The 14,587-nt window shown below is 39.8% G+C and overlaps 1 protein-coding gene across 5 annotated transcripts in view; it reads right to left on the reverse strand.

Annotated features, from left to right (window-relative positions):
- dock1 (dedicator of cytokinesis 1) overlaps nucleotides 1–14,587 on the reverse strand; it is a 303,583-nt gene that overhangs the window by 216,436 nt on the left and 72,560 nt on the right. For all 5 annotated transcript variants that reach the window (XM_036142018.1, XM_036142017.1, XM_036142019.1 and 2 more), the window contains exons 16-19: nucleotides 14,315–14,387; nucleotides 7,514–7,617; nucleotides 6,159–6,342; nucleotides 801–898 (exon numbers count right to left, since the gene is read on the reverse strand). In XM_036142018.1, the coding sequence (XP_035997911.1) occupies nucleotides 801–898; nucleotides 6,159–6,342; nucleotides 7,514–7,617; nucleotides 14,315–14,387 (459 nt within the window). The remainder of the gene's footprint in view (nucleotides 1–800; nucleotides 899–6,158; nucleotides 6,343–7,513; nucleotides 7,618–14,314; nucleotides 14,388–14,587) is intronic.

A 14,587-nucleotide genomic window follows, 5' to 3' on the forward strand; every position in this document is an offset into this window, starting at 1 on the left:
TTTGGATGGACGGATGGATGGAACTCTTTGACAATAAGACAAGTAATAAAGTCCGGAAATACAAATAGACCTGGAGAAGACTTAAATTCTGCCATTTTCCTCACTATAAAGGGACCTGCTGACTCAAGTTTAGGATAAGGACGGTGTAAGAAGAGCCATTAAATTAGAATACTCCCCCGATGTTATTATTTATGCAGTGTCTGCACTATACTCAACAATGCACACCATGTTGATATAGCTATACTTGTTTAATTGTCAAAGGAAAAATTGTGTTTAATTGCCTACTAAAAGCCTGGAGGCATTTTGAAAAGAATTAATGCTAACACGGTGTTAATAATAAAAAGAATGCTCTATTTATTCACTGTTTTGATCAGGAAGGGCAGAACTTCTACAGACATTCGATGATCTGAAGGCACCCAAATAGCCATGCCAAAACTTTTTCTACAAAGTGATTTATTCATCTGCCCCATGTTGAGCACTTTAAATGGCCTGACTATGAATTCGACTGAGTCATCTTCCCTTTTATGAGCAGAGTTTGTTGCTACATACTGTTTCATCACTAGGAGACATTCAAAAAACAGTAAAAAGACAATCTGATCCCCCTGACAGGAGGAGAAAACAGAAGGGAAATCGATGCCATGAAGCTGTCGCCTTCAGGGCTACTACAGACTGGTTTGTGACTCTATTGTTTATGTTGCCGGCTGCCAGGATACTAAAATGTATAAAATAAATAAATGAAAAATAAATAAATAAATAAACATAATTTGAAAGTAATTGAGCCACTCCCATCTTGCTCTGACCTTCACGACTTCACCACCATCGACTTTCATGAGCTGACGGAGGTTCTGCTGCAGAAGGCTGGTGTTGGAGCGCCACTTCAGCAAGCCAAGCAGATCGACTGGAACAAGCAAACAGACAATATTCACTACTAGAGCTTGGTCTTTATCTAGAAAACAGTAACAACAGATGGAAATGTGTATTCCAAAACGACAGTCAAGGCTGAATGATTTAAATGAGTGAGAGTAAGGTCAAAAGGCAGTTTTCCATAAATACAATAGTTTCATTACATTGCTTATTACAAAGGGAAATGCAGAAGAATATATGTCACAAAGTGATTAATTATTCATTAGGTAGATTGTCAAATTAGAGAATTAAGGATATACATTTGTGTCATGTTGCTACGAAACCATTTAAGGCAGAAAAAAAGAGACACGATCTTCAGTATATATGATGATGTCTTACTATCCAAGCTTAAAGAACCCCTGCTGACTGTAACCTTGCCAGTCACATATTCAGAACATAGAGGACGAACGCAGCCATTAGCTCTGAAACAAAACAGCCTTTAAGAGCCACAACTACAAATGCAGCAAAGTTTTTGTTGAGGTCATTGTGAAGTCACTAAATCAACAGACTACTTATTGGATAATATATTTTAACAGATATGAGCTCAAAAGGCTAAATATCAGTCTCTAAATATGTCTTTTTATTCACATAATTTCCCATCTGTTCCTTACAAACCTCAAGTGGATGAATAAACGCCTGGTTTGATAGTAGTAGTCGCATTTGATACTTGAATCTAGAAAAACATTATAATAATGTATAAAATGCCTCAAAATAATAATCTCACAAACAAGAAAAAGAAATATCCAACCTTTACTGCAAGAACATTTAAAGGTGCATTGTGCAAGTTCCGCAGTTTCTGCAGACGCCTGCCCCCTCTGGCGACAGGTTGAAATGACACCAGTGTAGTGCACAGGCATGGGAGAAGAGGAAAAGCATCCGTCTCTGCGACTGCACAGGTCTTTTTTAGAGACGTGATGTTTTCTGAGGTAAGAAAGTTATCAATATTGAAGATAGCCTGTGTTCTCTCGCTAATGCATCGATTAAAGTGGAGACTTAAAGTAGCCAGTTGAACAATAGCAAGCAGCGTGTCACATCTACGTGCACGGCCAGAGAATTCAGCCTGAATATCTCTATCATGAACTGAATATCCACGTTTTGTATAAAAACCTAGTGACTTCTACCAGGAAACTGAACATGGGGTCATTCAGAAAGATGATAATATAAAACAATCATTCAAGTCATCTTAGAAACAATTTTGATAAAAAAATCAATCTCCCTTCGCGTCATGTTGTCAACCCAAATCCCATTACAAACCTGTGGAGTGAGATGACGAGATTGAAGAATAAAAAATGACCTGAAACAATCTATAAAGATTGTGCGATAGGCAATGGTTAAAGATCCTGCTCTCTTTATGCTCTAACATTGCCCAGTGTTGCCGCTGCAATAGCAGATGACATATATTTGAATTGTTTTTACACAACTATTGGCAACGGTGCCAATAGTTGTGTAGGGTTGTGTATGTACAGTCCATCCTACTAGGATCTCTGGCAGCATCATTCCTTGCAGCTCTTTGTTTCTATTCGCCTGACTGACTACGGGTAGAGTCAGTCAAGCATGGTGGCACAAAACGGATATCTACCATCTGTCAAGCTTTAGTCACAACGGCCTGTCCAAACTACCAGGTATCATCCTCTCCAAGAACACATGGATTTGGAAATTGATACAATAGCACCTTGGAGACATGCACTGAACACAATGAGGACAAATCATTGGCAGCTTGGTCCCACTGGGGCAATGCTGGCCAAACTGTCTTGAGCACAAAGCTAAATATTAGAAAAATCTGTTTTGTTTTCCAAAAAAAAAAATGGGGGGGGGGGAGGGCAGGAACACTGAGCATCTTCAACAAACACCATCTGTTTCAGAAAAATTATTCTGCAGGACGACACATTTAAAATATTCAACAAAACTGGCAGATGGAGGGTGGTGGCATAATTAATTTCAGCTAAATCCGTTACACTGTCACTGCACAACTTAAATGTAAATGACCTCATAAGCACATAAAATGTTTATGGCACATCTTCACTGATGTACCATAAACATTCACAATTTTTCTAATATGCTGCAAACAACAACATGGACTAAGCAGTAGTTTATTCACACAAAATGTATAAAAACTGACAAAAAGGACAACACAAATTTTACTCCTTTTAAACAGGTTTGTCCAGAACATTTCTCTTCAGTTCAGGTGGGAATGGTAGGAACATTCTCTGGGCCAGAATCTCACCATCAGCCCTCCCCCATGTAGCTGGAAATACCCAGGGACCATCCAGCAGCCACTTCACACACGCCTCTTGCACGGAGAGACAGTCTGCATCAATCCAGCTTAATTAAAACGAGTATTTTATCTCTCCTGCGGGCATCGGTGATGAGATGTCATGTGTGTAAAGCAAGCAGGCAGATGATAGGGGCATTGAAGTGCTTGTTTTTTTTTTTTGTTGTTGTTTTTACCTACCCTTTGCATCAGTCAGGGCAAACCCTTTTGAGACCAACCGGTTAAAAGTTAGGTGGATGTTAATTAGATTTAAAAAGAAAAGTCTAATAGTACAAAAAGAAATTAAAAAAGTGAAGGGTATTTATCTAAAAAAAATACCCTACACTTTAAAGTAAAGGTAAAATACTTTTTTCGCTCTGTGAATATTTTCAGCTATTAACCTTTGGTGTGTTATTAATTAAACCCAACGATTATTTCTGATGCGGGCACACAGAGCATTGGCTCCGCGGATATGAACCCATTTTTAGTCCCAGATCAATTCAAACGGAGATAGTAAAGGCAAACAGCTTGTCCACACGGGACAAAAAAAGTGGAAAAAAAAGTCTTGTTCTGAACACAAATGTCCTCACAAAAATTGATGCATGATGTCACGGCGTCAGCAAGTGCATTCAGGTCAGAGGATGGAGTTTCAAAGACACTCCGATCTGTGCAGACCTAGAGGTTTTCGGTTTTTGCCGGTAAATGGGAGTAAGAAGAAACAGACAAAGAGTCCTAGAGCTGCACAGGGAACTTTGAGGTATTTACTATACTTTACTGTTTTTTTATTTCTGTAAAATATTTGTGTTAGAAAGGTTAAAAGTGGCACTGTTGTAGTACAGAAAATCCAGTGAACATCTCATTTTCACTATAGAAATCTAGTATACCGGCAGTTGATATAAATTCAGTCATTAAGTGTTTAGGGATATGCAACATGTGGATCTGTATCAGTAAAGGTGTCTGTGGAAGCTCAAATTTAATAAGCATCCAAAACTGACCAGGTCTGTGATCGAATGATGGTTGTATGGATGGTTCTGGTTCAACATTTCACTCCTAATCTAATCCCTTATTCTGACACACCAAAAACATCTTTATTGATTTCTGATTGTTTTATACTTAAGAATAATTAGTATATAGTAATAGTTTCCCACAAATTTATTTATTTTTTTGGGGTGTGGGGTGGGGGATAAAAATGCTACTGCAGTGAGCAAGTGAAATAACAATTTCTAATCCCAGCCCAAGGTAGTTTTTAGTTAATCTGCTTCTACATGATTTCCAAAACAGTGGTGACTCAGTCCGTGAGAACGTCAAAGCAAAGAACAACAACCAAACAGCAGGTGAGAAAGCAACAAAAAAAAAAAAAATCAAAAAATCAAAAAATATCACTGAGGGCTCTGTTTAAATGAACAGAGAAGCATCTGACCGCTCAGACAGAGAAACAGCTCTTTACAGTCTGCACTGACATAACAGAAGTCTTATGAACATACCCTGGAAATGCCAGCGCATCCAAGAGGGTTTATATTGATGCCTGCAGGGATTTATAAACATGTCTGAAAGCTGGTGGGAACAAAAGATGCCAAAATCCTTAATCCAAGAGCCAAAGGGCAGGGATGGGGATTTCCTTAGCTTAGTAAGTGTAGATTTTCTCTGAAGCATGGGACGATCGGGGAGGAGAAAAATATAAACCCTGCCAGACTGACAGCAGTAAATAGAGTAAGGCTGTAGATTGCTCCGGAAAACTGGATTTAAATCTCCTACAATGAACTGAACAACACCAGTTCAGCGAACTAAAGTAGGCCAAAGTGAGAGCAGGATGAAGGGGAATCCCTTTTCGAGTCCAAAAGTATATTTGAAAACATCCAATTTGTGCAGCCGACACAAGTAACAAGAGCTTTGTGATAAGCGAAGCTATCATTCAAAGCAAAGACTGACACGTGACAGATTTTAAGGCTACATTCAGAAGGTTTGGACCAAAGCATCCAACTTTAACAAGCAGTCAGATGACCTGCGAACGATAACGCAGACAATATCAACTAGACATGTTCTCCCAGAGGCACACTGAAAAATGGAAACAGCACAATTAAAATACCAGCTGTTCATAAAATAAAAAAAGAAGAGACCACAATAAAAAGATGCAAACCGTTCTCCATCTTCAATGTTACACATATTGTGTATTATTCAACTGAAAAACAGACAAATCTGTGACAGAGACAAGCATTCTTAAAAAAATCAAAGCTTGTTGGATAAGACTTCCCACTCTTGGACTATCAAAACTAGATAGTTTGCTGAACTATCTAGTTTTGAGTTCAAATCTGCCATCAATTATTAAATCTGATTCGACTGAAGCAAGGTTCACCTGTCCCAGTAGTATACTCTTCATATTCGCTCATTTGAATCCTTTAGTTAGGCGCACAGTTTGCAGAGAGGAAGCAAGAAGATCAGATTCAAGCTGCGAGATGCTGATGGCCTCCCGCCAAAGACTAAACCTACAAAATTACTTTAAGGGTTAAACCAAAGTATTGGTTTAAGGTTTCTAATCTGATCATATTTCTTCCTGAAGGCAGTTTTTTTTTTTAATCAGACTTGTACAGGATAAACAACACATTCATGGCAGAAAAACCTAAGAAATTATTCATCATAATCTCATATTTTAAAATCACAAAACATCTAGAATGTTAACAAGATTACGCAGACTTTGAGATCCCCTGCAGATGTTTATGTAGTCGGCACAAACAAGTAAGAATTTCGTGAAAACTGCCGCTTTGAAGCAATCGTTCACACTTGTAGAAAACAAAAAAGTAGGAATGGGATGTTTTATTATATTTTAGCATGGTGTTTTCGATATTCCAGAGGGTTTGGAGCAAATGGTTTGATACAGAGGTTTTACCTTATGTATCACAAAATAAAAGAACATTTGGACATTTTGAATCCAGAGGGTTTGGACCAAATGTTTTTTACTTCATGTATAACAAAATAAAAGAACATTTGAACATTTTGAATCCCTTACCGTTCTGTGTCAGTTTGGTGGAGCAGACCAGGGTGGAGATCTGGAAAGAGTCCTTGCTGATGGTGCAGTTCCCGAGGTTGTGAGAGTTCTTGCCGGTGGTGGAGTAACCTTTCTCCTCCAGTTCCAGCTTGGTGGAGGGAAGGTTTAGGTAAAGAGAGGAATCCTCCAGCCTCTTAGCTTCTGCCTGGTTTTTAATGATAAGACGTGGAGGGTTTTACAACAGAGACCGGTGACAGATGTGTATGTGTCCCACGGTGCTCCGTTCGGGTTATTTTCTTTAATCAAAAAGGTGTTTCAAAAACATTAATCCTACGTGGTTAAAGATATTTATGCCATTACTTATACCATTATTGCTCGCAGCTATGTGTAGGAGCACTGAAATGGGCAAACAGCAGGTGACAAAGAACGGGACGGATTAGAATGAAAGGGAATTGAATATAATGGGAATAAAGAAAAATGTAATGATAAGGGAATGGATCTGATTGGATTTAACACAACAGGACGTGACAGAATGGAATTGGACAATGGGTAGGATTGATGGATGGATCAGTGGGAAGAGCACTAGTCTTGCAATCCAAAAGTGGCGGGTTTCCTTCCAGCTTCTTCCTCACGATGGCACGGAGCATGAAAGTGCGGGTGTTTGTTAGTGCAAACGGGTCAACGTGGCTCTGGCGGAAAGCACTTTAGTCTCTATGACCAGAAACACGCTACGTAAATTCAGTCCCCATTTACAAAAATCATAGTCATATCACACCATTAACATCAACTAGCCTTAAAGGGCAGCAGAAAAGAAGTGCAGCACTATGCAAGTGGTTGTTCTTTAAATATGGTTTAAGTAAAAAAGTTTCCAGCAGTGTTAGCGAAAGCTGACTGAAACTTAAAATCACTAATGAGACAGGACATGCTTCCACCTTTAGCTTCACAGCTACATTGCAAACATTCATGTCGGGAGCACTGCAAAGACAGACTAAACTAAACTAAAAATAAGTTAAAATTTCTTGAAATGATTGAATTTGTACTTTATTTGAGCAGGTAAATAAGATAATCTGCCAATGGAATAAGATTTTTGCACTTAAAATAGGAAAAACTCTTCTCCATCAACTTATTTCAAGTGCATTATATCTAATTATCTTATTTTTGGGGTAAAATTACTCTTTCCATTGACAGATAATCCTCTTTACCGTCTCAAATCAAGGACAAACACACTCATTTCAAGAAAATCGTACTTATTTTTAGTTCTGTTTTTGCAGTGAGCAGTGTGGGCTGCGCCTACAGGAGGGCTGCCAGAAAAACACCCAGCCGACACGAAGACGTGCGGCTTCCAACTGTGTCAGGGGATATTTTCCCCCGTTTACCTTGTACACAATGAGATCATGCTCCCCGTCCCTCAGAGTGGTCCCATCGTAGCGCATGAGTTTGACAAACGACAAGGCAAAGATCTTCTCCGACTTATCTTTGGCTGTGGGAGGATAGAAGTGGAGAGAAAAAAAAAGGATGAATAAACAGAAATTTGACAGGCAGCAGAAGATACTGATGATGCTGCACCGAGGTGTTTGTTCACCTCGTGCAAGTTCGCAAACAGAGCAAATCTCATACATGTGCATACAATCTGTTGCTGTGAATCGCGTGCTTAGTCGAGAAAGCTTATGCAGAGCAGATTCCACGGCAGAAAACGGTGAAGGACTGCTGATTTTACAAGCAATAAACAGCTCGGCAGACCGATAAAAGCACTACAGTGCCTCACTCACTCAACCCGAGTGGGCAAAAGGAGTTGCCGCTCGCACTTTTTTTTTTTTTCCCAACATCTTAATTAATGCTTGTATTCGCGTACACATTGTTTGCTTTTCCCCCAGGAAAAGAAGTCACACACAGAGCACAAATCAGTGTGTGTTGAGCTGTGGCACGCAAGCAGCAGGGAGACCGGCAGGTGCAGACGCAAGTTCAAATATTCAGTACCTGCACGACAATAAGCTGCGAAAACACTGCCGAAAAAGGTATGCCGTGTCTCGTTCCTGTTAGTATCAGAATAGATAATAGCTAGTGAGAGATACACCTGCAGACAGCTTAAGTTACCCCCGCTAGAACGGAGAAGAGGTGAAAACTCCTTTCACACACGCCAGTGTATTACACTCTGCACAAACAAGCGAGAGAATTATGATTTTGTCCTCTAACCAAGCATTTGGATAGAGCCACATTTCATCACTGTGGATCAACAAGCTCAAATTTACTCACGGAGAGGCGCGATTCATCAAAATATATCTCGGATTCTATCTGCATAAATCCCCTCATTGGTTTGCAGCCTGCATCCTCCTCTATGAATAATTGCTAGGGAAAGAGAAACCAGTGGAGGGGGAAAAATGCTGCATGCATGTTGCCCATAGTACCTGATGTACAGATCCTTGTAAAAGTATTGGCACCCTAGGATTTTTTTTCCCCCATTATGTCACATTGCAGCTGCAAGCTTTGCTGTATTTTAATGGGTTTTGATGTGATAGACCTACTCAAAGCTGTGCATCTTTGCATATCATATTTAAACGGATTTCAGTTTTCTTACAAAGAAAAATCTGAAAAGTGAGCTGTGGATTTATGTTCAGTCCAGCTAAATTAATGCTTGAGAACCACCTTTCGCTTCGACTACAGTTGCAGGTCTTTCAAGGTATCTCTCCAACTAGTTTTGCAAAACTGTAGACTGAAATTCTGCCTCATTCTTCTTTCCAAAATTAGCTCAAGCTCAGTCAGACGGTACAGAAAGCACCGGCAATATACAGGCTTTGTCACAGATTCTCAATTTCTGGACTTTGACTAGGCCATTTTAATATGTGTGCTTTAATAAAAACAAAGGGTCGTGTCTTTACAGCTATATGGGGCACTTCAGCCCTTCTGCAGTGACTGAAAAATAATACATTAATTAGCAAATAAAAGGCCAAGTTAAGCAGCAAATCCGTCTGACTTTATGCATCATTTTTCTACACTTCTACAGATCATATGCATTCAATTTAAACAACGGAATTACACAAATGGTACAAGACTTTTTTTTTTTTTTTACATTCAGGCATTTGAAGGCATCAAGCTGTAACCTGTTAAATGGATTACTATTTTTTTTTCTCTAAATATTTGAATAACTCAATAGACGTCATTGTACTTAAAGGAGTATATTTTATCACTTGTAGAAATGTCTCTTATTTGTTTAAAAACCTAGAACAAGGAACTCTCAAGTTTTCCAGTAAAATGATAGACATTACACATTGATAAGAGGTTGATAGGCTTTTCTTTTTTTCTTGAGACCAACCTTTCTATTTAGCAGGAACAAAAGAGGGAAAAATGGCTGGTATGTCTGTTGGCAACGCCCTGCTGTCCTCAGCATGATGCAGCCACCACCATAATTCATTATATACAGGTCATGTCGTGTTTTTCTATATAACATTTATGCATGTTGGCAAAAAAAGTTTCATTTAGGTCTCATCTGGCACAGGCACCATGGTACCCATCCTGTCTCTGCTGCGTTTCTTCAGAAAGACTGCAAACGCGGCTTCTTAAAAAAATTCTCTCAAAATTTCTTCTTGCCATTGTTCTTTAAAGCAAGGTCAGAGTTGTGAAGTGGACAATTAATGGTTACCATGTCAACCCATTTTTCCACATGAGCTCTGGACCCCAGAGTTACCAAACCAGAGTTACCAAATAGTTACCAAAGTTACTAAAGAACCCCTGAGGGCTTCACAGAACAGCGGCGATTATTTTTCACAAAGGAAGACTTTATTAACAATTCTGGTTACTCTGCAAACTTCCCTTCCATTTACATTCATCTGCTACTTATCGTTGGTTTATCACACGTAGTCTCCATGAAATACATTAAGGTTTATGGTTTTAACGCGACGGGTCACCACTTTTCTCCCTTGAAAGCAAAGGAGATGCATTTTTAGGACCAGGCAGTGGCATGACGACGGAAGGAAAACGAGCAAACAGCTGACAGTCACATTCTGCAGCCAAGGCATATGTCTGATGAGGCCTGACAATGTCGCAGTGGTAGTCTGAGGCAACGTGTGAGAGCCGGCCTCAGTCTCACAGAGAAGGGACTCAGATACGGAGCACTTGAACTCTACTAGCGGCCTTGATGAACAGGTCTGTCACTCAACGTCCCCACGAAAGTTCAGCACTTGCTAGGAGCACAGCGGAGAAAGCCGGAAGGACAGAGGAGAGGAAGAGGACAGACTTTTCTAATTGCAAGCAGACCATTTCCTGCTCGTCTTCAGTAAGGAAAATTAACTTCTCCAACAAGAATGTAGACATTGGATGTATCAAAAGCTACAGTAGAATCTGCATGATGTCTCCAAGGGTCATTTTCAGTGAATGAATCCCAAAATCATTTCTTAAAGCTTGGAAGATATTGTTAAAGTTTCTACATAGAAACATAGAAATAGTCTACTCACAATGTTTTGCGAATATCATTTTAAGAAAAGCCGTAAGGTTTATAGATAAAACTTAAAACAAATTTTAAAGAGTACATAGCATGCTTTTTAATGCCTTATTTTCACATTTAAGTCATTCAGTTGTGGTCTATATAAAGTAGAGCTGCAATGCTTTGGTCTGAATTCCTTGTTAGTGTTGAATTCCTCGTTACTGTTGCCCCACAATCTGGTTTTTCCCCCGTTCTGAGGTGCGTCTGAGAGCAATTCATTTTGGTGCCGTCTCTTTAAGTTTAAATGAGGCGTTTCACACCCTGCGCCCCTCCAGGTCGCAGAACGTTCCACTCCACCACATTGAGCCATTTAACAACCAAACATTTTTGACTTATCCACTCCTAGCTTTGGCATTGTTAAGCTTGGACTACATGGTGGATTCACATAATTAGTAAGCCAAAAGTCCATTACTTTGTTTAGCAGCTCCACAACAAATACTGGGGTATAATTGTTAAAAAAAAAAATTGTACAAGAGAGTATAGAAAGCATCTTGGAAAATATGACCAAAACAGAAAATAAAGATATCTACACAGCACCTGGAGAGACTAAATGCATATTTTCTGCACTCCTAGAGACTCCAAGTAAACAACTAATTGTATTTAAAAGCTATAAAAAAAGTATTTTGTATGATATGTCCCCTTTAAAAAAATCTAAACTGAAAGAAAAGTTGTTTCACTACATTTGGAAAATAACCTTCATTTCAAGTTCAAATGTTATGCCAATATGCAGTATAGAAAGTTAGGAGAAAAGCAAATAAATTGGGTAACGCTTTTTAGTGTCTTGAATCATACCCTTTTCAACAACCATAACTACAACATATTTTGGTGGGATTTTAAGTAAAAATCTGACACAAAGTGCAGTGTGTATTTGTATTCAGGCACCAATACTTAGTAGAACCACCTCTTCACAGTAATTACAGTGGAGAATGTTTTGGGGTATAGCTTCCAGTTTTGTCTTTCAGGGGACTAAAATCTTTGTCCATTATTTTTACAATTATTTTGGGCACCTCACAGATTTTCTATACGATTTCGGTCTGTATGTCGACTGTGCCATTCCGAAGGATTAATATGCTTGGATCTAAATTCCACTGGAACTCCAGATGTATGTTTAGAGTCATTGCTTTGCTGGAAAGTGAACCTCTGCCCCAGTTTCATGTACCCAAGAGACCGTGGGTCTCTGAGCTGCTTCTCTGATTAATGCTATCCTATCCGAGCCTGTCAGTTTAGACAGACGACTACGTCTTTGTAGGTTTAAGTCATGCCATACGCGTACAAATATCAGATGATACATTGAGCAGCACCCTGGGGTGGAAAGTTGCATCCACCACTGGCCAAACACGAGTAAATTTATAAAGCGGCGGGTAAGATTGCAGAATGCATCGACCAAACTGCTGGGTTTGCAATTCAAACAGGAAACACAACATTCAAGTTGTGTAACTGACCTGCTGGGGGCTGCAGTGCGCCCGAGTTGGAGCACCGTTCTGAAGGCATTCAGTAAAAGATGAATAACCAAGCAGTAACTTTTGCAATGTGGTGTTACGCTCCTTGTGTGAGGCTGCAGACAACAAAAACGTTTCTCGGGACTAAAGGAAAAAACCCAAAGTTAAAAGCTGACAGATGGAAAAGAGGAAGCAATGGCGAGTTTAGCGATTGGCTCGTTTTTGATGAGGGCAGCCAGTGTTAATGCTGAAAAGCGCATACCTGCCGAGATTTGCACACCCTGCTACGGGAACGGCCATCGCTCAGTACAACCACATAACGACGACAAAAACAGATTAAAATATTACAGACGGAGATAGTTTTTCTTATATTCCCAATATTGACTTGTTTATGATCCATATACGTCTTAAACAACAATTTTTTTTGGCATATTAATTCAAGGAATTACGGATTTGTTACAAACGCTGATGTAGTCGGAAGTTTTAAATGTCTCCAGAATATGTTCTCTGTTCCTCGATTCGCAATCACGGCTCAGAGTCCCCACTCCTTCTACCAACAGAACAATATTTAAAGCTCTTATTTCACATCCAGACCTGTTAAATCAATGATTATATGACTGTTTGGGGCACATAGAGAACACAATAAGAAAGTGCAGAATTTAGTTTTCTGTAGAAATTCTGTCAGGTGGAGATAACTGAGCAGCACAGTTACATGAGAAAAAAAACATTTTTGTATTTAAACAGGGGGACTTTCACAGAGGAAGAGGTAAGCCATTTACTGTTATGACATTGTGACGAGACTAAGTTGGATGTTCAAACACTCATAACATTAGATAAAATAAATGTCCATTGTTGGAAGAAATTAATGCTTACCTTTGAATGATAAAAACATCTGCAGGCTTTTTAATTTGAAGCATCTATAAACATCATTATATTAGTGCCATATTACATTATCAATAGCTTTGAAAAAAAGGCCATCCTGGGTGTTTGTGTTTGGACAGCCTTCTTCCAAAGCTCTGAATAGACCTAGCATTATGCAGTTTTCACTGCAGCATGACTACAGAGGGAAATTACAGACTGGGGATAAATGACGCAACAAAGCAAGGAGATACATTCAATGCTGTTCGTTCACTAACGTTCTCCAACAAAACCTCTGAGACCTTCAAACAACAGCTAGACTAAATACTGAGACTAAATTCCACCCAGGTGGAGTCCACTTATTACATAGGTTCGTTCTGATAGAGACTGGCCGTATTGGATTTATTTGCGTAGAAGGGAATGAGTCAAAGGCAGGACACATTTTTCAGATGTTTACAGCATCTCGTCTTAGCCCCTTCATGACCAGCCTGCATTTACTCTAATTGTCACAGTGATATATGCTAAATACTATATAATATAATTCAGAGCCTGCATTCTGTAACTGCCCAAAGTGACGGATGAAATCAAACAAACTGTGCCAAGCCCCGAAAGAGTCCAGCCACTGCACCTTCACCTAATATTCATCTATTGTGAGCTGTCAGTGAAAATTGGAAGTTTCGCAGCATTAGTATGCCCCTGCAGTCCCTGAGTCACTTCAGGAGAGTTTCTAAAGTAGCCGTTACAGCCAGATAGCAGCAAATCACAGACTTTCAAAAGCAAGCCTCCTAACAGCATTAGTCCCCACAGAAGCAAGGTGTGCATGACAAGAAGGCTCTCCAAGTGGATTAGAAGCCAGCACCGAGCTCTGAGACCTGGCAATTTCCTCCACAGCACCTGGATGCAGGTGAGAAGCAAAACACAGCAAAGGGATTTTGGAATTGGATGATGACACCAGCTGCATATTAGAGAAAGGGTCCCCTTTTTTACTCTCCTTTTCTCCAGTAATGCTTCTGGTGTCCGAGGGAAGGCCTCCTCATGTAAAAGATAAAGGGAACAACACGTCTATTCCCTGTTGCAACCTTAAACACGAGAAGATGTGAAAATTTTAAATATGACACTGGTTGCATTCAACTGCACACCAGCCTTAATAAATAACGCCCCCCCATGAGGTATTTTCCCACCCTCGCCGTAGCCTCTGAGAAGCCATTCCATGGTGTTGCATTTTACGCGCAGGCAAACCACTAGTTCTGATTAATGAGACAAAGGGCAAGCAGCAAAGTATTTATTATTGTGCAATGCGTCTAGATACCTTCCATTAGATTTGTTGTAAGCAAATTAGCCGCCAACTGTAACACCTGCTCATCGGAACGACCTATTTTTCAGCCGCTGACATTTGTACTCACAATCCTGGGATGAGCGATGGCGGAAGGTGAACCGCAAATGGCTTCGGTTTACGTCTTCAATGGGGATCGCGACCTGAGATAAGGAGCAGGACAGGAGCGCATGTAAACACAGAGGTTGTTGTATTTTTCACACACGCACACAAAAAAGAATTTTAATATTGAATCTGCAAACACGTGCGAGCACTGGTTAATGGGACGGACGGCCTTTTGGCACATATTAGCAGTTATATGGACGGGTTCAGTTATGACCAGCACATTTGAAAACACCTACTG

This window comes from Fundulus heteroclitus, chromosome 10 (assembly GCF_011125445.2).
Source record: "Fundulus heteroclitus isolate FHET01 chromosome 10, MU-UCD_Fhet_4.1, whole genome shotgun sequence".
NCBI classification, from domain to species: Eukaryota; Metazoa; Chordata; class Actinopteri; order Cyprinodontiformes; family Fundulidae; genus Fundulus; species Fundulus heteroclitus.